The sequence below is a fragment of the Macaca nemestrina genome, chromosome 3, assembly GCF_043159975.1.
Source record: "Macaca nemestrina isolate mMacNem1 chromosome 3, mMacNem.hap1, whole genome shotgun sequence".
NCBI lineage: Eukaryota > Metazoa > Chordata > Mammalia > Primates > Cercopithecidae > Macaca > Macaca nemestrina.
The window spans coordinates 70255739-70280782 of record NC_092127.1 but is presented as its reverse complement, the minus strand read 5'-3'; the positions used below and the strand labels follow the sequence as shown (position 1 = coordinate 70280782).

The 25044-nt window shown below is 36.9% G+C and overlaps 1 protein-coding gene across 1 annotated transcript in view; it reads left to right on the top strand.

The window, feature by feature from the left end:
- LOC105486183 (myozenin 2) overlaps positions 1–25044 on the top strand; it is a 48584-nt gene that overhangs the window by 7743 nt on the left and 15797 nt on the right. The window contains exons 3-5 of the mRNA XM_011748904.3: positions 8536–8705; positions 16350–16479; positions 20466–20649. Coding sequence (XP_011747206.1) covers positions 8536–8705; positions 16350–16479; positions 20466–20649 — 484 coding nt within the window. The remainder of the gene's footprint in view (positions 1–8535; positions 8706–16349; positions 16480–20465; positions 20650–25044) is intronic.

The following is a 25044-nucleotide window of genomic DNA, read 5'->3' as shown; positions in this document are numbered from 1 at the left end:
TAGTTTACATTAGGATTCACTCTTTGTGTTACGCAGTTCTATGGGCTTTCACAAATGCAGTGTCGTATATCTGCCATTAGAGCATCACACAGAATAGTTTCTCAGCCCTAAAAATCCCCCATGCTTCAGTTATGCATCCCTGTCTCTCTACTCCTTCCAAGTCCTTGGCAACTATGGATCTTTATGCTGCCTTCTAGTTTTGTCTTTTCCAGAATGTCAAATAGCTGGAATCATACAGTAAGTAGATTTTTCTGACTGGCTTCTTTTACTTAGAAATATGCATTTAAGGATTCTTCATGTCTTTTCATGGCCTCATAGCTCTTAATTAAATTTTTTATCTTGAGATTTTTTTTTAGATAATCATAGTTTCACATGCAGTTGTTAGATATAATATAGGGCTATCCCATGTGCCCTTTCCCAGTGGTAACATCTGGCAAAACTATAGTACAATATCACAACCAGAATATTGACATTGATACAGTCAAGAGATGTAACATTTCCATTCCCATAAGGGTCTCTCGTGTTGCCCTTTCATAGCCATCCCCACTTCTCTCTTGGCCCTATCTCTCCTTAAACCCTGACCAATCACTATTCTGTTCTCTGTTTCTATAAATTTTCTGTAATTTCAAGAATGATATACAAATGAAATCATACATACAGCATATAACCTTTTGGGAATGGCTTTTTCATTCAGTGTAATTCTCTAGAGATTCATCCAGGTCTTGTTCTCAATGATTTGTTCCTTTTTGTTGCTGAATACCATGCTGTGGATGGACCACAGTGTTTTTAATAGTTTACCCACTGAAATACATCTGGGTTGTTTTCGGTTTTTTATTATCAAGAAGGAAGATGCTATGAACATTTGTATATATGATTCTGCAAGAACAGCAGTTTTCTTTTTTTTTTTTTTTTTTAAGGATAATAAGAGTGGCTAATTACCTTTATTTTTATTTTTATTTTGAGACGGAGTCTTGCTCATCGCCCAGGCTGGAGTGCAGAGGCATGATCTCGGCTCACTGCAAGCTCCGCCTCCCAGGTTCACGCATTCTCCTGTCTCAGCCTCCCGAGGAGCTGGGACTACAGGTGCCTGCCACCATGCCCGACTAATTTTTTGTATCTTTAGCAGAAACGGGGTTTCACCGTGTTAGCCAGGATGGTCTCGATCTCCTGACCTCGTGATCCGCCCACCTCGGCCTCCCAAAGTGCTGGGATTACAGGAGTGAGCCACCGCGCCCGGCCAGAACACCAGTTTTCTTTCTTTCTTTCTTTCTTTTTTTTTTTTTTGAGACGGAGTTTCGCTCTTGTTGCCCAGGCTGGAGTGCAATGGCGCGATCTCGGCTCACTGCAACCTCCGCTTCCCAGGTTCAAGCGATTCTCCTGCCTCAGCCTCCCGAGTAGCTGGAATTACAGGCATGCACCACCATGCCCGGCTAATTTTTTGTATTTTTAGTAGAGATGGTGTTTCTCCATGTCGGTCAGGCTGATCTCAAAGTCCTGACCTCAGGTGATCCGCCTGCCTCAGTCTCCCACAGTGCTGGGATTACAGGCGTGAGCCACCATGCCCGGCCAAGAACACAAGTTTTCATTTCACTGGGATAAATGTCCAGTATTGCTGGGTAGATCTGCATTCAGTTTATAACATAATTTATTAAATCGTTTTCTAGAGTGTCTGTACCATTTTACATCTTCAGCAGCAATGTGCAAGTGACCCAGTTTCTCCACATCCTCACCAGCAAATGGTGCTGTCATCATTCTTCATTATAGACATTCTGATAGGTGTGTAGTGATATATCATTGTGATTTTAATTTGCATTTCCCTAGTGACTGATGATGTTTACCATCTTTTCAAATGCTTATTTGCAATCTGTATATCTTTTTCAGTTGAAATACCTCTTCATGTTTTGGTCCACATTCTAATTGGATTGTTTGCTTTTTTAATAGTTAATTTTGATTGTTCTGTATTTATGCTAGACTATTCTCAAGGTTACATGTTTTGAAAATATTGTTTCCCATCCTGTAGCTTGTCTTTTCATCCCCTTAGCAGGGTCTGTCTCAGAGCAAACGTTTTTAATCTTGATGATGTCCAGTTTATCAATTATTCCTTTTATGGATTGTGATTTTGGTGGTGTTTAGCAACTCTTTGCCTAGCCCTAGGTCCCAAAGTTAGACTAATGTGATTTTTCTTCCTTAGCCTGTTAACATGGTGAATCGTTGCCTAGCTCTAGATCTCAAAGACATAGTAATGTGATTTTTCTTCCTTAGCCTGTTAACATAGTGAATTACATTGATTGATCTTTGAATAGTGAAACAGCGTTGCCTCCCTGGATTAAACCCCACTGGCTCATGATATAAAATGCTTTCTATATATTGCTTAATTATATTTGCTAATAATATGTTAAGGATTTTGCTTCTATATGTATATGGGATATTGTTTTGTAACTTTTTCTGTGTGTGTGTGTTTTTTGTTTTGTTTTGTTTTTTTGAGATAGGGTCTCACTCTGTCACCCAAGTTGGAGTGCAGTGGCCTGATCTCGGCTCACTGCAACCACCTCTCAGCCTCAACTGATCCTTCCACCTCAGCCTCCCAAGTAGCTGGGACCAACGCACCACCATGCCCAGCTAAATTTGTGTGTGTGTGTGTGTGTGTGTGTGTGTGTGTGTGTGTGTGTTTGGTAGAGACGTGGTTTCACCATGTTGCTCAGGCTGGTCTTGAACTCTTAAGCTCAAGCAATCCACCTGCCTCAGGCCTCCCAAAGTGCTAGGATTACAGGCGTGAGCCACCCCGCCTGGCCTGTCTGTGTGTGTTGTCTTTCTCTGGCTTTGGTATCAGAATATCATTACCTTAATAAAACGAACTAGGAAGAACTCTCTTCAATTTTGGGGCAGAGATTATGTGGCATTGGTGATAATTGTTCTTTAAATATTTGATAGAATTCTCCAGTGAAATCATTTAAGTCTGAAGGCTTTTGGGAGGTGAGGAGAGTTTTAGATTATAAGCTGAATTGTCTGAATAGTTATACAGTTAATCAAGTACTCGTTTCATGTTGGGTGAACTGAGGTAATTTGTGCTTTTTGAGGAACTGGTCAATTTTTTCTAATTTTTCAAGTTTATGTGAATTTATATGTAGAATTGTTTGTAGTATTAATATTCTTATTATCTGTTTGCTATCTGAAGTGTCTGTAATGATATCTCTTATTTTGTTCCTAATATTGTTAATTTGTGCCTTCTCTATCTTTTCTGTGTTAATCTCACTAAAGATTTATCAATTTTACTGATCTTTTAAAAACCAGCTGCATACCTCATTGATTTTCTCTATTGTTTTTCTGTTTTTTATTTTTTTATTTCATTGTTTTCTGCTCTTATCTTTATTATTTCTTTCCTTCTGCTTGCTTTGGGTTTATTTTGTTCATCTTTTTTTTACGATTTTTGGGGTAGACACTTAGTTTATTGATTTGATACTTTTTTCTTTTTTAACTTTGCATTTAGCGCTATAAATATTCCTCTCAGCCCTGCGTTAGCTGTTTCCCATAAATTTTGATATGCTGTATTTTTATATTCATTTAGTTCACTGAATTTTTCATTTCCTTTGAGACTTCCTTTTTTGTCCCATGAATTATTTAGAAGTATGTTGATCAGTTTCCAAGTGTTTGGTGTTTGGAGATTTTACTGTTACTGCTCTGTTACTAATTTCTAGTTTGGTTTTATTGTGATCAGTGCTAACACTCTGAATAATTTAATCATTTTAATTTGTTGAGGTTTATTTTATAGCCCAGGATATGATCTATCTTGAAATATATTCCATTGGCACTTGAAAGAAATGTGTGTTCTATTGTTGTTGAATAAAATATAAATGTCAAGTAAGTCCTATTGGTTGCTAATATTGTAGAATTTTATATTCTTACTGCTCTTCTGCCTAGTTGTTCTATCATCTGTTAAGATGGGGAGAATTGGCCGGGCGCGGTGGCTCAAGCCTGTAATCCCAGCACTTTGGGAGGCCGAGACGGGCGGATCACGAGGTCAGGAGATTGAGCCCATCCTGGCTAACCGGGTGAAACCCCTCTCTACTAAAAAATACAAAAAATTAGCCGGGCGAGGTGGCGGGCGCCTGTAGTCCCAACTACTAGGGAGGCTGAGGCAGGAGAATGGCGTGAACCCGGGAGGCGGAGCTTGCAGTGAGCTGAGACCCGGCCACTGCACTCCAGCCTGGGCGAAAGAACGAGACTCCGTCTCAAAAAAAAAAAAAAAAAAAAAAAAAAAAAAAGATGGGGTGAATTGAAGTTTCCAACTATAATTGTAAATTTGTCTGTGTCTCCTTTTAGTTCTACATTTTTTTACTTTAAATATTGTGTAGCTCTGTTTTTGGTGCATATACGTTTGGGATTTCTAGGTAATCTTTGTGGATTCGCAATTTAATCATTATATAATGCCCTTCTCCGGTCTCTGGTAAATTTTGTTGCTCTGATTTTATCTGATATTAATATCAGATAATATTTGGTTGATGTTGCTTGATATCTATTTTTCCATTCTGTTACTTTCACTTGCTTATAATGTTATTATAGGCAGTGAGTTTCATGTAGGCAGCATAGTTCAACAAACCATAGTTGGTTCACTTTTAATCCAATCTGACATCAATTGATGTATTTAGATTATTTACATTTAATTTATTAATGTATTAGATCTTAAGTATGTAATTTTTATTTTTTTCTGAGACAGAGTCTTGCTCTGTCACCCAGGCTAGAGTGCAGTGGCGGGATCTCAGCTTACTGCAAGCTCTGCCTCCCAGGTTCACACCATTCTCCTGCCTCAGCCTTCCCAGTAGCTGGGACTACAGGCGCCCACCACCACACCCGGCTAATTTTTTGTATTTTTTAGTAGAGACAGTATTTCATCTGTTAGCCAGGATGGTCTCGATCTCCTGACCCTGTGATCCACCTGCCTCGGCCTCCCAAAGTGCTGGGATTACAGGCGTGAGCCACGGTATAGAGTTTTCAAATGTATCTGTTCATATAGCTTTCAGGAGTTGCTCTAAGTATTGCATTATATATGCATAACTTTTCACAGTCTACTGATGTTGTCATTTTACTAGTGCAAGTGAAGTACAGAAAATTTATCTACTTTTGACCAGGCACGGTGGCTCATGCCTGTAGTCCCAGCACTTTGGGAGACCGAGGTGGGCGGATCACTTGAGGTCAGGAGTTCGAGATCAGCCTGGCCAACATGGAGAAACCCCGTCTCTACTAAAAATACAAAAATTAGCTGGGCGTGGTGGTGGCAGGCACCTGTAATTCCATCTACTCTGGAGGTTGAGGTAGGAGAATCAATCGAACCTGGGAGGCGAAGGTTGCAATGAGCCGAGATCAGGTCATTGCACTCTACCCTGGGTGACAGAGTAAGACTTTGTTTCAAAAAAAAAAAAATCTACTTTGATGCCTTTTTATCCTCTCCTGTTTATAAAATAATGGTCTTAAGTATTTCTTCTACATACATTTACATCAATCAATGTTATAATTTTGGCTTCCACAATAAAATATAATTTAGAAAGCTCAAGAGGAGAAGGAAAGCCTGTTGTATATACCTATATTTCTGCTTACTATATACCTTCTTTATCTCTGATGTTCCAGGCTTCCTTCTTTTATTGTTTCCTTTCTATTTTAAAAAAAACTTCATTTTAGCCATTCTTTTAGGGTAGGCTTTCAGGCAACAAATTCTGTCAGTTTTCCTTCATCTAAGAATGTCTCAAGTTCCCCTTTATTTCTTGCAGGATATTTTTCACTGAGTATGGGATTCTGGGTTGACAATTCTTTTCTTGCAGCACCTAGAAAAATATGGTACAATTTCCTTTTTGCCTCCATGATTTCTGATGAGAAATCCACTATTATTCTAGTTATTTTCCCCTTATAAGTAAGTTGTTTTCCTCTGGTGGCTTTCAATATTTTTTCTTTGTCTTTAGTTTTCAGAAGCTTAATTTTAAGTCTTGTTGTGAGTTATATGTGTTTATTATGTTTAGGGTTCTCTTAGCTTCTTGAATCTGTATGTTTATATCTCCTGTCAACTTTAGGACATTTTTCAGCCATGATTTCTTTAAGTAGTTTTCTAGCCTCCCCTTATTTTTCCTCTCCTGGAACTTCAATGACATGAATGCTATATCTTTTATTAGAGTCCCATGAATCCCTAAGAATACCTCGTTCATTTGTTTTCAAGTCTATTTTTCTCTGTGTTGGTCTTATTGGGGAAATTCTATTATTCAAACAGCTAAGTGATTTTTCTCATTTGCCCCCTCTATTTTACTGTTGAGCCCATTCACTGAGCTTTTTACTCAGGTTATTATATTTTCAGTTCTAAAATTTTTATTTGGTTCTTTACATCTTTTATTTGTTGGCTGAGTTTTTTTTGTTTGTTTGTTTTTTGTTCCTGCTGCTGATGGAGTCATCGGCAAAAAAACCTTTCCATTTAAAGAATTTGTTTCAAGTGGTTTCCTAACTGCTTTCTGAAGCATTGTTTTAAATTATGGGTACTTTAAAATCTTTGTCAGATAGTTTTAATATCTCAGGCATCCCAATGTTAGCATTTGACTGTTTTTTTTTTTTTCCATTCAGTTTGAGATTTTTCTAGTTCTTTGTATGATAAGTGATTTTCAAATTTAAGCCTGGACATTTTCACATTATGTTCTGAGATGCTTGTTCTTTAAATAAACCTTCTTTTTCATCTGTTCTTATCTGACACTGCTCCAGCAGAGAAAGCAGAGTGCCAACTCATTGCTGCCAAGTGAATGTAGAAGTCTGGGTTCCCTATTTGGCTCCACTGAAACTTGAGGGGAGCCTCTTTGTTATTGCTAGAAGAGGACAGGAGTTCAGACTCCCACATAGTCTTCACTAAGACTGTGGAGACAAGGAGCTAGTTACTGGCCAACAGGAATGAAAGTCCCAACTTCCCACTCAGTCTCTCTGACACCACCCTAGTGGGAGTATTGGAGAAACTTGCTACAGCCTCACAGGGTGAAATTCTGGGCTCCCCACAAGATCTTAATGTGGGTGAGAGCGAGGTCAAAGTGTTTTCTGTGGTGCTTGGCTAAAGTAGGGTGGCCATTGTCTAAACATTTTCTGTCTTGCAAAGGCAGCTCCTTTCCTGGTCCTTTAGCTGGAGAGAATAGCCTTTCATTGGTGCTTTGTTTGTCAGCACCTCTTGGTGTTTTTGGGTTGCCATCATCTTCAGCTTCAAGTCTGAGATTTAAGGGCTAAAATAAAACCCAGAGTATTAACCACCATGTTGTTCCTTGGGTCCTGGCATCCCTAGCTTGTCTGCCTATTTCTTTACACTTTCAGAGTTATTTATTTATTTATTTGTTTATTTATTTATAATGTCCAACATGTGAGATTGTACTTAATAGCTTTATAAGAAAAAATACATCTACTTCATCTTCCCAGAAGCAAAAATCTTGATATTGTGACTTTTATAATTAGTGGACTCCCCTCCATGAAAAAACAAAACAGGTAAACTAATTTTTCTTTCTAAAGAAAAGTGAGGAGAAAATTACACAAGTAGTTCTGTTGTTTTATTCTAAACATTCCCAAAAGCTTAACTGTTATGGTTAATATTTCATATCATCAAAGAATGTTGCCTCAATCAAAATAATTATTTATTTTCCTAATGGCCCAGTTTTCTTCCTATGCACTTAATGGTAGTCAACAGTGGCAAAAAGACTGCGTGGGTATTACGGAAATATATTAGTGATTACAGAAGCAAGTGGAAGCGTGTATCTCTTTTGGATTTTGGAAAAACTGTTTAGTAATAGAAATAGAAAATAACACTCATTTACTGAATGTCTGGTATATTTAAGGTATGGGAGACACAGAGAGTAAAACCTAAAGAAAATGCAAACCATAAAACAAATAAAGCAAAATCAAATATATGTGATTCAGTGTTATGGGAATATAGAGAATGAATGAGTAATTATGAATAAAAATTTTAGGTAAGAAATTAATATAAATGGCATGTGAGCTGTATTGGGGGAAAAGTTCACTCAATACTTATCATCTGCCTACTTTATGGAGGCTAGTCAGTGCTAGATGCAGAATAAATAGTATTTTGACCGAGTCTGGGAAATGGGGTGGGGTGGAGTGGAGTGGGAGGGCAGGCATTTCAGTAGGGGGATAGCTAAAGCTGACACATAAAAATGTGGGGAGCAAAACAGAGTTTATGAATATAACTATGAAGCCATGCTATTTGAAAGCTCATTCTATACATAAAGACTAAATTGTACTAGTAGTAATTACAGCTAACTTTTATTCACACTATGTGCCAGGTACCAGGCTACATGCTTTACATGAAGCATTTTTATTTCATTCTCATATTAATGCTTTGCAATAGGTATTAGTATTATTAGTTCCACTTTACAGATGAAGGAACTGAGGTTTAGAGAACATAAGTAACATAATTATGATCATGCAATTAGAAAGTGGTGGAATTTTAGAATTAAGAAAAGCATTGAAAATGCTTACTTTGGGATTTTTACTCATATGAATATTGTTTTACAGATGTTGATAGCATGGACCTGGGCAAAAAGGTCAGCATCCCCAGAGACATCATGTTGGAAGAATTATCCCATCTCAGTAACCGTGGTGCCAGGCTATTTAAGATGCGTCAAAGAAGATCCGACAAATACACATTTGAAAATTTCCAGTATGAATCTAGAGCACAAATAAATGTAGGTATAACTTGAACATGTGGTATCCAAATGAATGAGCAGTATTCTGAATTTGTATGTATGACTAGTTTCTCAAGCAAATATTCTATATATCTTCTTTCAATTTATTCTGTTAGGCTATTTTTTTATCATAATGAATAGTTTAGGTGGGTAAACAAAAGAAGTATTATGTATGATATGAATATGCTTTTAGTTCAATAGGGACATTGTAAGCTTGTAGATTTGGCACTGAGGAACTTGTCTGTTCCACTAAGAGGAGGGAGAGGGAATGGAGAGAAGTGGTACTAAAAGTTTCCATGGTCTTATCACAACCAGTTACACGTTTGAGATGGAAACACTTCCAAAGCACATAGCGCTCCACAAGCGAGGATAAGCATTTTATTCACTGAGTAAATCTTGGCACTGAAACATGCCTGGGAACTACAGACACATTCAAAGTCCTTTCAAAGCATTTATTCCACATTGTGTAGGGAAGTCTGGTACTCACTAACGACAAAAACTAGTTTGGGTATAACTCTTTGGACAGAGATTTCCCCAACTCAAAGCTAATAAACAAAAATTAAACTACATTTTACTTTATTGTATTAATATTATATTCACTTAAACTGTCATTTAAAAAGATTGTAGAGGAAAAAGTTGATAGTAGAAAGGCAACCAGCTTTGGGAAGATGGCTTTAAAATTCAAATGGCTGGTGTGACGAATCAAAAAGGAATAGTGCAATTGTCTTAAATTTGAAAAGATCATGATGACTTCAACAAATACGTTTTATTTACTGAGAGTTTTTCCTAGAGCTATTAAAGATTTACTTACAAATTTAAGCCTGAAAACTTACCAGCTCCCATCACTAATAAGTTGTTTGAATGGACAGCTCACTTCTTTACAGCAAACAGACTAATTTCCCTGATTTATTTTACCATAATTACTAAAACACATTATAGAAACTAGTATCTACATCCACAAACACCAAAATTTTGTTTCCCATATTTCTATTTTCCTTGTTATGTTTTTTGTTAACAGAAAATGTTGAGAGGACATTTAACAAATTTATTTTCATATTTGTGAACATTCTTCATCCATCCATTGATTAAATCTAGTTTTGATTGTGAATTCAGTGAGCCATCAAATCTTACTCAACTATAGGGTTTACACTTGTGAGGAATGATTTTTTAATTGAAGTCAGTGTACCCTGTAAGTATTCCCAGTATCCTCTTATCAAAAACATCTTGTAAGTATGAGTCAAAAATAATCCCTACCCCATCTGCTGGAGTCTATGGAATCACATTCTTTCAATAATGACAATAGAGAAGACTCTATGGTGCAGTACAAAATAAGGTGGCTTAAGGAAGTCTTTGAAAAGTCATCTGCAAGTTTAGACATTTGAATAAATGAATAATGTCAGTTTTTATAATTTCCACTTACATCTCTAGGAGTAATGCTTTAACTACAATTCTGAAGAAAGGTACAATAAGATTTAAAATGTCCCTGTGAACACAACATATTATCTTACCACCAGTATTTCAAATTATTGACTATAATTTTATATACCTGTGGTCGAATGTGTGCTGGTTACACATAATATACATAAGAACATGTCTTGGCTGGGTGCGGTGGCTCACACCTGTAATCCCAGCACTTTGGGAGGCCGAGGCGGGCGGATCACGAGGTCAGGAGATCGAGACCATCCTGGCTAACACGGTGAAACCCCGTCTCTACCAAAAAATACAAAAAAAAAATTAGCCGGGCGTGGTGGCGGGTGCCTGTAGTCCTAGCTGCTCGGGAGGCTGATGCAGGAGAATGACGTGAACCTGGGAGGCAGAGCTTGCAGTGAGCCAAGATCACGCCACTGCACTCCACACTCCAGTCTGGGCTACAGAGCCAGACTCCGTTTCAAAAAAAAAAAAAAAAAAAAGAATGTCTTGACAATTTTTCACTATTCCCAGAAGACTGGGCACTGAATAAATAAAATGGCCCCAAACAGGTTTATTGAAATAAATAATTAAATATTGATAAATAACTCAGAGCAACAAGGAATAATAACGTATGCAATAAAGTCATATTTTATTGAGTTACATAACATACTTTGAAGTGTGATGAATTTTACTCTTCTTTCAAAATAAGGAAAGTAGTATTCAAGGAAGTATGTTCATTTGACTTAAGCAACACCATAATAAAGAAGATTGAAACTCAGCTGTCAGAACTCTAGAGTTCTTGGCACCAACTCCTTTCATGGTGTAATTAAAGGAAACTCTGGCCTGGGAATCAGGAGACCAAGGTTTGGTCCTGGCTCTCCCACCAGCCATGTGATTTAGCATTAACTCAAAAAGGGTTTTTGTTTTGTTTTGTTTTGCCTTTCTGAATTTCTCCCTTCATTTTAAAAATAAAGACATGCACTCCAATGCTCTCTCAGGTGCCTTCTGTCTTTAATGATCTGTGTGTTGCCTGATCTTAATTCAAAAAATTACCTGCACAATAAATCATTAAGGAAGATAGTGAGCCACATTGTACAATGATACACTTACTTTGTCAAGGCTGTAGATTGCAGCTTGAAACGTTAATATGACAGGAATTCAAAAATATTATTAGACTCAGGTCTATTTCCATTCATATTCATTTATACTTTTGGCAAATATTTATTGGGTGCCTATTATGTTCTAGATACTATGCTGCAAGCTCAAAGATAAATAAATACAGGCTTTATCTAGTGATACAGAGACCAAATGACATCGAAAGATAAGAGAGCTTTTATTTATTTACAATCTAGTTCTTGAATGATCCTTGTGTGATTTATACCACATTAATCTAATTTATTGACTATATTTTCTGGAACAAGCTTTTACTTTTACTGCTTCCCTTGAGCAATAGATGTTGTCAAAGTAATAATTTAACTCAGCTTTATATATTTCTTATTCTAGTATAATGTTGAAAACCTCATATAAATGAAAATATAAACCACCCCCCGGTAATTAATGCCATTTGTTCAAATATTACCATTTTAAAAACAGAAAAAATAAGTGTAGCTTTGAATTCTACTGGTGAGGGACACTGGCAAATTCAAGCTACATATACTTTCTATGACACAAACAGCAATAATAGTAAATATGTGTTCCTAAAAAGAAATGAACATTGCTTGCTACATGAGCCAGTTTTGAAGCCCTAGTTCATAAACTATTTCTTAACCAAAATGGCAAAACGGAGATGGATGAAGAAAATAGGCCACCAGAAATAAAGTAAAATGGAAGAATGCTTCATGATAATTAGAATTCTCTTCTTATAAGTTACTGCAAAAGGATATTATCTTTTTTGAATCACTAAAAATCTTAAATACTACGGGGAAAAGGGGAAGTGTACTATTAAAAGTAATTCTGAAATAAGACCACACTAAATAATTGGAACTCTAAATATATGTTTGCTTTGTTCAAAAAATAACTTCTACCATGTATTTGGCACGAAGCATAGAACAAAGAAGCCTTCTTTTTTATTTCTATTGATATTTTAACAGAAATCATGTAAATCATCTTCTATATGTGTTTTTAATTTACATAGTCATAATCTATAGAATATGGCTCTAGTTTTGTTTTCTTTAGAGTCAACTTAACTGAGGTAAAGAGAGGCATATTTTCATTTGTCTTTCCAACTTTTCTGAAAGGAATTGCAGATGATGGAATGCTGTGGTGTAAGGCTTATAATTATATAGGTTACTGTCTAACTATTATAAGGCTTTGCTTGTTTTCTTAATGATGACATAGAGGTATTTGTTGTCTCCTGATAATTAATGACTAACTAGAAAGAGTTGATTTTCCGGCTCATCATTAATCCCCAGGAAGAGGTTACAGAAGGTTAGTATTACAATTCCTAGAAATTAATGTAGGTAGAATTATTTGTAAGTTTAGGTGAAATTCATTTCATGAACACGTTTTAGGAACTTAGAAAATGTTATTCTTTGTGCATTATGCATTTAAACTTCCTAAATTTATCTCAAATGCCTTTCTATTTACAATTACAGTTATCAGGAACTTTATACTTTTTAAAGAGGTAGTATAGATTTAGAAGTAAAAACAAAAAGATACTAATCTAGTCAATTATTAAGTCCAACACTCAAGATAGGAGCTGAGTTCAAAATGCAAAATGTTATATTACACACACACACACACACACACACACACACACACACACACACACACACACAATGCCTGTCTTAGTCCATTCATGTTGTTATAAATAAATAGCTGAGACCAGGTACTTTATAAAGAAAAGAGGTTTATTTGGCTGATAGTTTTGTGGGCTGTACAAGAAGCGTGGCATCAGCACCTGCTTCTGGTAAGGGCCCCAGGAAACTTCCACTCATGGCAGAAGGGAAAGGGGAGTTGGCATCACATGGTGAGAGAAGAAGGAAGGGAGAGGAGGGAGGAGGTGCCAAGTTCCTTTTAACAATCAGTTCTCCTAAGAACTAATTACTGCAAGGATGGCACCAAGTCATTCATGAGGAATCCACCTCCATGACCAAACGCCTCCCACTAGGCCCCAACTCCAACACTGGAAATGAAATTTCAACATGAGATTTAGAGGGGACAAATATCCAAATCACATCAGTGGCCAACTAGACTTCAACCAGATTATAAATAGGGTGGGGACTCCAGATGACATAAATGCAATACTAAAATACAGGTAACAGGAACGAGTAAAGAAAGAGCATGAGAAGGTGGCATAGGTTTTATTGAAGTATTGAGATAATACAGAATATGGAGACATTTCCAGTAGATTAAGTTAGTCAGAAAGAAGAGGGAAATTCTAAGATGGGTCTTAGAGGAAACCTAGGATTTGGTTTAGTAAAGAACAGAAAGGAGGGCATTCCAAGCAGGTGAAACAGCTTGTGGGGCTGAGGAGGGCCAAGAGTAGCAGTGGGGAACTGGCTTGTGAAAGTTTGCAAGGAATGAGAGGAAATGTTTGTGAGGTGAGTACGACATCTTCATTACCAGGCAAAAGAGTTTGCATTTTATTCACTAGGCAATTAGGAACAATTTCCAAAGATTGGAGTAATGCCACACCAGCATTTGTATTCGGTCTGACTGGAAGGAAAATGCTGGGTGGAAAATGAACAGAAGGCAGATGATGATATGATAAAGTATGAGCAATGAGGATAACAGGCTCATGAAGACTAAAGTGAAAAAGGAAGATGACATTTTAAAAAATGTCATAGTGAAAAAGAATCAGCTGGGTTTGGCTATTCATTCACTAAAAATTCAGCTAATGTTCACTGACTGCTTGTGCTATATAAGGCACCATCTTAGGCTTTGTAAAAGACATATGGGCAAACTGAAATTCCCTGTTCTCAAGTAGCTAACAAGTTAGTAAATGAAACAGGACAAAACATATTATTTTAAAGGTGAATTATAGCAAATGATATGGGAGCAGCAAGAAAAAAGACAAAAAAAACCTTTTTATTGGAAGGGGAGGAAGAATAAGGGAAGGGGTGGTTTTTAAATTAGGACAGATTTGATCATGGTAATGATGGAGAGGGGGCATATTGCTAGGGGAACTCCTATGATCAAAGATCAAAAGTAGAAAGGTGGAAAAGCATACAAGATAATGGGGGAACCTTGATCTATGATCAAAGGTAGAAAAGCATACAAGATAATGGGGGGATCATAAATGGTTTGGTTTTAAGCTTAGGGTACATCTTTAAAAACCGATGAGACTAGGTAGGCAGGTCTCAGTGCAAGGCTAAAACACTTAGGCTTATTCAGTACGCAATAAAGTGTGAACGTGATGATGAGTTTGCAATTAGGCATGCGACATTTAAAGTTTTAAAAATGTTTAAAGTTGTAATATTTTTGCTATAAATTTTAACCTCAGGCAGAGACAGCTCTGAGAATTCCTTCCCAAAGTAGATCTTTTATTTATTTTTATTTATTTTTTATTTTTTGAGACGGAGTCTCGCTCTGTCGCTGAGGCTGGAGTGCAGTGGCCGGATCTCAGCTCACTGCAAGCTCCGCCTCCCGGGTTTACGCCATTCTCCTGCCTCAGCCTCCCAAGTAGCTGGGACTACAGGCGCCCGCCACCTCGCCCGGCTAGTTTTTTGTATTTTTTAGTAGAGACGGGGTTTCACTGGGTTAGCCAGGATGGTCTCGATCTCCTGACCTCGTGATCCGCCCGTCTCGGCCTCCCAAAGTGCTGGGATTACAGGCTTGAGCCACCGCGCCCGGCCCCCAAAGCAGATCTTTTAAAATTCTAATAGAGATTAAGTATTTCTGTTTAAAAAGCTGTTAGTTGAAAAGATATGTATGTTCCTGGGAAGTCAGTATATCATCAGATTACCGATATTTTATAAGTGTAATTTATTCATGAAGATTTTATTTTATCATTGGCATTTTCTGCCCTGTGCAAACGTGGGCTTTGATGAAGCAGACGAAAAGAGGTAGGCTCAAATTTGGACTACTGCTTTGACAGTAGACTTTTTTGGGATGCTGCAGAGATTAACGTGAATGCAAAAGCACTTGGGGAGGGACTGTGTGGGTGAAGCATAAAAATGGAGATAAACTTTATTTCCTTCATAATTTTATTAGGTGAGGATCTTAATTTATGGCCTTTAGTTATGGTAAGTATTTAAGTTTTAAAACAAAATTGTATTCTATCCTGAAATTGCTATAAAGTTAAAAAAGTGTTAAAATGTAAAGGTATATTTCATCACAAAATCTTACAAACAAATATAGAAATTAAAAAATTAAAGATTTTCTGTATGTCACACACAAAAGAGTCAAAATTAGTGTCTAATTGCTATGCTTTTTACTAAATTTTTATTTTTGAAGTTAAAAGATAATTTGACCTAATCCCTTCTTTTAAAATACACATATTTCCTATATGCAATTAAAACAATGATTTATTATAAGAATATAACTTAGCTATACTTTTGAGGACATTACCTACTACAATGACTATTTGTTTTCTTAAAATGCAAACTGAACATTTTTAAGGTGCTATATTATTGCCATAGAACAAATCCTGTAATAGTAAAACACATTTATCGAAATTTAAAAGACAAATGTCTTTTTTCAGCATTTTATTTTCTAAAAATCAAAAATTTTTCCTTTTGCAAGTCTGTGCAACTTAAAATATAAATGATTTTTGGTTTTTTTGGGCGTACATATGATTGCCGTTCACATTTTAGATTAGATTTTTAAACTTTCTATCCGCTAAAGAATCTAATTAAAGCCCAAATATAAATACAATGGAACATAGGAATTACTAGACCAAATGCCTGGCCAATATGCTCTACATTATTAGATTAGTAAGGATTCAAAAATTAAATACATTTTTCTCATAGGGATGTTCTGAATAGAAAATGAAATGATTGGTATGAACCACTAGACACAGTGCCTGGCACACAGTAAGGCTCAATTAATTTCAGCTTTTATTATTATTAAGTGGATTGTCATTATACAACAGATCTTAGACTGATATCAGTACATCTTCTCATTCAAGTGCGCAACCATCTTACTATGAAATACTTATTGAGGTCCCAGGAAGTAATGAAGGGACATTGCATTTAAATTATAAATACACAAATGAAGTTTTGCATATGTAGCTCCTATTATTGTGCTTACATTTTTGAGTTTTCAGCAGAGTTTACTTTTGATTAAATACAGCACAGTATTGCTATGCAGAATGGGAAAGTGGATGGAAGTAACTTGGAAGGTGGTTCGCAGCAGGCCCCCTTGACTCCTCCCAACACCCCAGATCCACGAAGCCCTCCAAATCCAGAAAACATTGCACCAGGTAACCAATCCCCTTGCCAATAGAACAATAAAATTTCTATGTACCTAATGATATGACTCAAGGCATTTAAAACCTTTGTTAAATAGTATTTAAATAATATATGTTTTCTCATTAAATATGTTTTTTGGGCCCCAGGCACAGTGGCTCACACCTGTAATCCCAGCACTTTGGGAGACTGAGGTGGGTGGATCACCTGAGCCCACAAGTTTGAGACCAGCCTGGACCACATGGTGAAACCTAGTTTCTACAATAAATACAAAATGTAGCTGGGTGTGGTGGTGCACACCTATAGTCCTAGCTGCTTGGGGGGCTGGGGTAGGAGGATCATTTGAGTCCAGGAGGTGGGGGCTGCACTGAGCCATGATCACACCACTGCACTTCAGCCTGGGCAACAAACAAAGTGAGATCGTGACTCAAAAAAAAAAAAAAAAAAAAAAAAAAAAAATTTTTTTTGGATAAATACAAGACAAATGCAAAAATTCAGACCTAAAGGAATCACATAAAACATTTATAGTAGCCATATGTTCTTTGTTTTAGATGGTCTGTTAATCACCTGCTATATTGAAAATTACAATAAGTAATTTGTAGTTATATTGAAATCCTATTGTATAGGATTGCATAATTTATAAAGTGCTGTGATATATATTTTCTTCTTTAATTTCACAGTAACTCTATGACATACTAATTGCAATCCTCATTTTATAAATTAAGACTTTGAGGTTATGAATGTCTATGAAGCAGTAAAGAATGAATAAGACCTAGTATTTGACAACACAACAGGGTGACCATGGTTGAAAAGTACAATAACCTCAGTAAACAAACTATAATTATTCCAATTTAGCAAATTAATTTGTTAGTGATTAGCCAACTATGTATCCAAAAGCCAACTTTTTTCATACATGAATAAAGAATAGTATGAAAATGCCATAATACTGTAAAAATAAAATTTATCTAAATTTCAGTTATATTAAAACATATTTAAAAATCAAATAAATGTAGACATATGGCATTGCTGAATTGTAATATTTCTGTGTGGTTAAACATAAGCACATTCTTTTCTGTAAATAACTCAGCGTATCAAAAAAGAAAAAATGTTGTTATTTAATGACATCTATAAAAAGAAATTAGAAAACCCTGAATGTTCAAAATTGGGAAAAGATTACATAACTATGGTTACTTAATTTAATAGATTATTGTGAAACCCTTAAAATAATTATGAACATGATATAGAAACATTTAAAAGTATTTTCAACAAATTTTTGGGAAAAACGTAATACTCCACTAGATGTTCTAGTTATGTGATTATTATGTTTATGTGTGAAGAAAAACTGGAAGAAAATACACAAAACTAAATACTTGTGTTAGGGTGGTGGGATTTTGAGGAATTTTAAAAAATTTTATAAAACTTAAAATTTTCTGGTTTTTAAAGGTCTGACCTCTGTTCAACTCCAGGAAAGGAATAGGAAATGAAATGTGGTAGTTACGGTGATAGAGTTACATATAATATACAAAGACAAGACACAGAAAAGGGAACTCTTTTCCTTGGGGAGGCAGGAATGGCTTCATAGAAGGGTGATCTGAAGCCAAGGCTTGTAATAGAAATTTGCACATGACAAGAAGTAGGGAGAACATTCCAGGCACAGAAAATAAACGGACCAAGTAGGGGGGCATAAGGGGCACCCCAAGCAACAAGTAACTAGATCCATAATCCTGGAGCAAAGAGTGTGAAAGGAGAAAGCATGTGGTGAGGCTGGATGGGTGGAAGGGCCACATGGGTCATGCTGAGTCGTTGCGATTTTGTCCTGGGGGGCATTACGGCCCCCTGAGCAGGGGAATAGTGTAGCCAGTTAGGAAGGTCTCCTGGGGCAGCAGTGTGGAGGGTGGCTGGGAGAGGGTTAGAGCTAAAGGATTAGTTTTGAAGCTGTGGTGAACACCCAGGCAAGAGACACCTGGGCCTGACCCAGGGCAGGAGTAACAGAAATGTAAAGAGAATTTTTTAGAGCAATGTTTCTCATTGTTCTGTTTGTAGATCACCTGCATAAGATTTGTATAAGAGTTTGTTAAACAGGCCGGGCGCGGTGGCTCAAGCCTGTAATCCCAGCACTTTGGGAGGCCGAGACGGGCGGATCACGAGGTCGGGAGATCGAGACCATCCTGGCGAACACGGTGAAACCCCGTCTCTACTAAAAAATACAAAAAACTAGCCGGGCGAGGCGGCGGGCGCCTGTAGTCCCAGCTACTCGGGAGGCTGAGGCAGGAGAATGGCGTAAACCCGGGGGGCGGAGCTTGCAGTGAGCTGAGATCCGGCCACTGCACTCTAGCCCGGGCGACAGAGCCAGACTCCGTCTCAAAAAAAAAAAAAAAAAAAAGAGTTTGTTAAACAATGGAGTTTTAGGTCATACCTGAGACTTACTGAAGCCAAACTTTTGGAGGGAGGATCCTAATATCTACATTTTAAATACGTATCCAAGATAATTCAGGCACACAATAATATGAGAGCCACTGTTTTAGAAATCCTTAGGAAGTATAGTTGGTTACACTTTGTGATTTCTTGTGGGGATGAGGGAGACTTTTCAGATAATGCTGTGTCTTGGGCATCTGAGAGTAAAGTGATAACATTTGCTAAAATAACCAAAGTAGAAAAAGAAGTAGAATATATTAGAAAATGGCTGCATTTAGGTCTAGACAAGTTATAAATGGTGCCACTGGATCATTTATTTTGATAAATATAGTGAATAATTGACTAGAGGGCTTGATGTTTTTTTAAAAAAAGAGTTATCAATACATAGGTCACAATTGAAGCTATGAATATTAAATGGAATTTTCTAGGTAGAGTGCATTGTGTAAGAAAAGAGCTTTGAGGAACAACAGTATTTAAGTGGTAAGCAGAGAAAAGGAGCCTACCAAAAAACATTTCTATTAGATACTGGAGGCAATCTGAAGAAAATTAAATAATCACAAATAACTGTTTAGACATGGAATTATCAGGAAGGGGCTTTTTTTTTTTTTGAGGAGACAAACATTTTAGTGTAAAGAGAAAATAGGCATGCTTTGACAGAAGAAATCAAAATTATTGCAGAGATGGGAAAGAGCATCAGAGAAATCTAAAAGTAGAAGTCATCAAATGGTAAAGGGATTTGACATGGTGGAAGAGAGAATTGCAGGGATATAATTAGGTAATATGGCAGTGTAAACAGAAAGTAGATAACTGTGCCTTAGAAAACTGGAAGAGTGTCACTCTATGCATGTGAAAAAGGTTTAAAGATCTATGCCAAGAATTTCTGTGATTTTTAAACAGTATTTACAGAAAATTCCCAGCTGTTATGGGAAGAATAAACTGGGGAGGTGAGATCAGAAGCAGAAAAGTTAGGTAAGAAATCTTGAGGAACAAAATAAACAGGGGATGGATACATCAGGAGATAAGAAGAGCTGGACCTGAATAAGGAAGTGGAAACAAGTTACTTCATCTTCTTGAAGCTTAAACAGTTTACAGAGCACTCAGCAATTGAAGATAGACAAGACCCAAACATCACCTCTAAAGAATCAGCTCTGGAGGGAGGGAGATTTTGTCTTCGTTGTGATTTCCCCTAGCTTAGACTACAATAGGCACTCAATATTAACATTTTTAAATTAATTAATTGTGGTATCTAAAGTCTAGTGTGAATTAATGCAAGGAGCACAATTTTTAGAAAATGAAATGAACGGTTTTACTGGAAAAATATATATACTAAGATAGTCAAGAAAAAACTGTATAATTTGGAAAAATTAAACATTAAGAAAAATGGTTTACTTTTAAAGTTCCATAAGCTTAGAGGAGCTCTGAAATGTCTAACACTTGCAGACTGCTGTTTTCTAAGGGATCATGAAAAGGATGCATGCTTCATAAATTTATCCCAGCATGAAATATCAAACATGGTAAAATGTTGGGTGGAGGTTAGTAACTCTCAGGCACAGTGTTTACTTATTTTTGCTATATTTTTCCAAAGGATATTCTGGACCACTGAAAGAAATTCCTCCCGAAAAATTCAACACCACAGCTGTCCCTAAGTACTATCAATCTCCTTGGGAACAAGCCATTAGCAATGATCCGGAGCTTTTAGAGGCTTTATATCCTAAACTTTTCAAGCCTGAAGGAAAGGCAGAACTGCCTGATTACAGGAGCTTTAACAGGTAATTCAATGATCCTGGGTGACACTGTTGGCATGTAATACCAAGATTTTTCCATAATGGTACAGATAACTGAATTCCTTGGGTGAAAACAATTTTTTCTTTTGAGAAAAGAACCTAAATAGCAATATAGGATATCTTCTAAGCCTAGGCAAAGACTCATTTTTGTAATATTACTATTATTTTCAAACTTAGTCATTTTTAGTATAAAAATGAAGGAAATGATTCAGAAACTATCATGGGTATAACATCAAGATTATCCCCTCATACTTTACAAATGTTATTTTAATAATAGTTTCAAATCCAAAGATTGATCTGGGTTTATGCATTGTTTGAAATGGCAATACTGTTCAAGAATTTAATACATAATTAACATGCAAGGCTATGAGAATTACTCTGTAACTCCAGATTCCATCTTATATTTTTGCAGGCTTTAGGACAGATTAAAAATAATTTAGACTTAATGGCTCAAGATTCCAGAAGTACAACCCAACACTTATGCTATCAAAAATATCACCAAATGATATCTGTAGTATAGTTTATAGAATGGGCATCTATTTTTCTCTGTTATTCAGTTTTTTATAATTTCCATGGATATTTTGAATTTTTAATAGTCTCATAATCCATTATTTGATCACTTGACCTTCATTTTAGAGTAAAATATCTAATATCTAGTATGCTGTCTCGCACTCAAAAAAAGTTAGACTCAATTTATAGGCTGCTTAATAACTATTCATTTAAAAATGAATAGATTAATGAGTAAATTTTTTATTTAAAAAAAGAATGCCAAATAAACTGCATTTAAATAGTGATCTTCTTGAGTATTTTTAAATATTGTGATCGGATGTGGTGGCTCATTCCTGCCATCCCAGCACTTTGGGAGGCTGAGGTGGGTGTATCACTTGAACCCAGGAGTTCAAGACTACCCTGGGCAACATAGCAAGAACCCTGTCTCTACAAAAAATACAAAAGCTAGCCAAGAGTGGTGGCATGTACCTGTAGTCCCAGCTACTTGGGAGGCTGAGGTGGGAGGATCACTTGAGCCCAGGAGGTGGAAGTTGCAGTGAGCAGAAATCATGCAAATTCACTCTAGCCTGGGCGACATAGGGAGACCTTGTCTCAAAACATAATAAATACATAAAATAAAATAAATATTGTACTATTAAGATTTTAGTTTTTACACACTACCATTATTAGTAATACATCCCTTGCATGAAAGAGGTGTACCATAGAATGTAAAGAGGGATTGAGGAGTGGCAGGGAAAAAAAGTTGGAGGCCCATTCTGATCAATGTTATAATATTTTTTTCAAAATGAGAGTGTAGAAAATTATAAAAGTAAAACATTAGGGGAAAATGGAAATTAATGGAATAACTCGGATTTGTTTTTGAGATTAAGTGCTTAAGGCATGCTGTAAGACTTCTCTGTATCTTGAGGCTTCGGTGCCCTGTACCTGCTGAGCAGCTTGCCTGTAGTTCTACACATACTGGTGTAGTAATATTTGGGTTAGTTATAAAGAGATGCCTATTGAGTGTATAAATACCAGATGAGTGCTATATCAGTGAGCACAATACCATTCAATAGGAAATGTAGCTCCCTGTGTTAATCAAAGCTTTCGTAAATATTACATGCTGTGTGTGTGTGTGTGTGTGTGTGTGTGTGTGTGTGTGTGTGAGACAGAGAACTTAATCTGCTAATACTTCTCTTTTACTTTAGAACATTTTATTCCTTTGCATATGTACATCAACATAGAAATAAAAACTTAGGAATTAAGTTATTTCAACATGACGGTATATTCTTAGACTTTATATTATCATTAAATAACATTAACAGATGAAACAAAACATGATGTGATACATAGACAGCCCAAACAGGCTGTCTTTTCTGACTTTGAAGCATATGTAGGCCATGTGCGGTGGCTCAGGCCTATAATCCCAGCACTTTGAGAAGCCAAGGTGAGCTGAGCCCAGGAGTTTGAGACCAGCCTGCACAACATAGTGAGAACTCAAAAAGTGAGGTGAGAGGGTCGCTTGAGCCCAGGAGGTTGAGGTTGCAATGAGCTATAATCACACCACTGTACTCCCACCTGGGCAATGGGAGTGAGACCCTGTCTCAAAAAAAAAAGCATATGCACAGGGATACACAAAGTTTAAGACATTGTCTAGCACATGCATTGCTTTAGAAGTCCACTTAAAAAACAACTAAACAGTGTACAGGCATACTTCGTTTTATTGCGCTTCACTTTATCCTTCTCTGCAGATATTGCATTTTCTCACAAATTGAAGGTTTGTGGCAACCCTGTGTCAAGCAAGTCTATCGGTGCCATTTTTCCAACATCATGTGCTCACTTTGGTAATTCTCACAATATTCCACTTTCATTATTATTATATCTGTTATGGTGACCTGTGATAAACAATCTTTGATGTTACTATTATAACTGTTTTGGGGTGTCGTGAACCATGTCCATGTAAAAAGGCAAACTTAATCAATACATGTGGTGTGTATTCTGAGTGCTTCAATGACCAGTCGCTCCCCTATTTCTCTCCCTTTCCTGGGCCTCCCTATTCCCTGAGACACAACGATATTGAAATTAAGCCAATTAATAACCCTACAATAGCCTCTAAGTGTTCAAGTGAAAGGAAGAGTCACAAGTCTTATTTTAAATCAAAAGCTAGAAATGATTAAACTTAGTGAGGAAGACATGTCAAAAGCAGAGATAAGCTGAAAGCTAGGCCTCTTGTGCCAGTTAGCCAAGGTGTGAATGCAAAGGAAAAATTCAGGAAGAAAATGATAAGTGCTACTCCAGTGAACACATGAATGATAAGATAGTAAAACAGCCTTATTGCTGATATCAGGAAAGTTTGAGTAGTCTGGATGAAAGATCAAACCAGGAACGACATTTCCATAATTTAGCCAAAACACAATCCAGAGCAAGGCCATAAGTTTCTTCAACTTTATGAAGACTAAGAGAGGCAAAGGAGTTGCAGAAGAAAAGCTGGAAGCTAGTAGTGGTTGGTTCATGAAGGCTGAGGACAGAAGCCATCTTCTTAACTTTTCTAGTGCAAGGTGAAGCAGCAAGTGCAGATATAGAAGCTGCAGCAAGTTATCCAGAAGATCTAGCTAAGATCATTGATGAAAGTGGCTACACTAAATAACAGATTTTTAATGTAGATGAAACAACCTTCTATTGGAAGGAGATACCATCTATGACTTCCATAGCTAGAGAGAAGTCAATGCTTGGCTTCAAAGTTTCAAAGAACAAGCTAACTCTCTCGCTGGAAACTAATGTAGCTGGTGAATTTGAGTTGAGTTGAAGCCAATGCTCATTTACCATTCTGAAAATTCCAGGGCCCTTAAGAATCGTGCTAAATCTCTGTCTGTGCTTTATAAATGGAACAACAAAGCCTAAATGACAGCACATCTGTTTGCAGCATGGCTTACCAAATATTTTAAGCCTACTGTCAAGACCTATTGCTCAGAAAAGAATATTCTTTTCAATTTATTACTGTTTATTGACAATGAACCTGGTCACCCAAGAGCTCTGATAGTAATGTACAAGGAGATTAATGTTTTTTTTTTTTTTTTTTTTTTTTGAGATGGAGTCTCGCTCTGTTGCCCAGGCTGGGGTGCTATGGTGCGATCTTGGCTCACTGGAAGCTCCACCTCCCAGGCATGCCATTCTCCTGCCTCAGGCTCCTGAGTAGCTGGGACTACAGGCGCCCGCCACCACACCCAGCTAGTTTTTTTTTGTATTTTAGTAGAGACGGGGTTTCACCATGTTAGCCAGGATGATCTCAATCTCCTGACCTCGTGATCCACCCACCTCGATCTCCCAAAGTGCTGGGATTATAGGCATGAGCCACCGTGCCCGGCCTAATGTTTTTTATGCCTGTTGACACAACATCCATCTGGTAGCCCATGGATCAAGAAGTAATTTTGACTGTCAAGCCTTATTATTTAAGAAACACATTTCGTAAGGCTATAGCTGCTAATAGAAAGGGATTCCTCTGATTGATCTGGGCAAAGTAAATTGGAAACCTTCTGAAAAGAACTTACCATTCTAGATGCCATGAAGATTATTTGTGACCATGGAAGGAAGGCAAAATATTAACATTAACGGGAGTTTGGAAAAAGTTCACTCCAACTTTAAAGTCATGGTTGACTTTAAGGGGTTCAAGACTTCAATGGAGGAAGTAAATACAGATCTGGTGGAAATAGTAAGACAACTAAAGTTAGAAGTGGAGTGTAAAGATGTGACTGAATTGCTACAATCTCATTAAAAACAAACAAACAAACAAAAAAAACAAAAAACACCTGAGCAAATCAGGAGTTGCTTCTTATGAATAAGCCAAGAAAGTGGTTTCTTGAGATGGTATCTACTCCTGCTGAAGATGCTGTG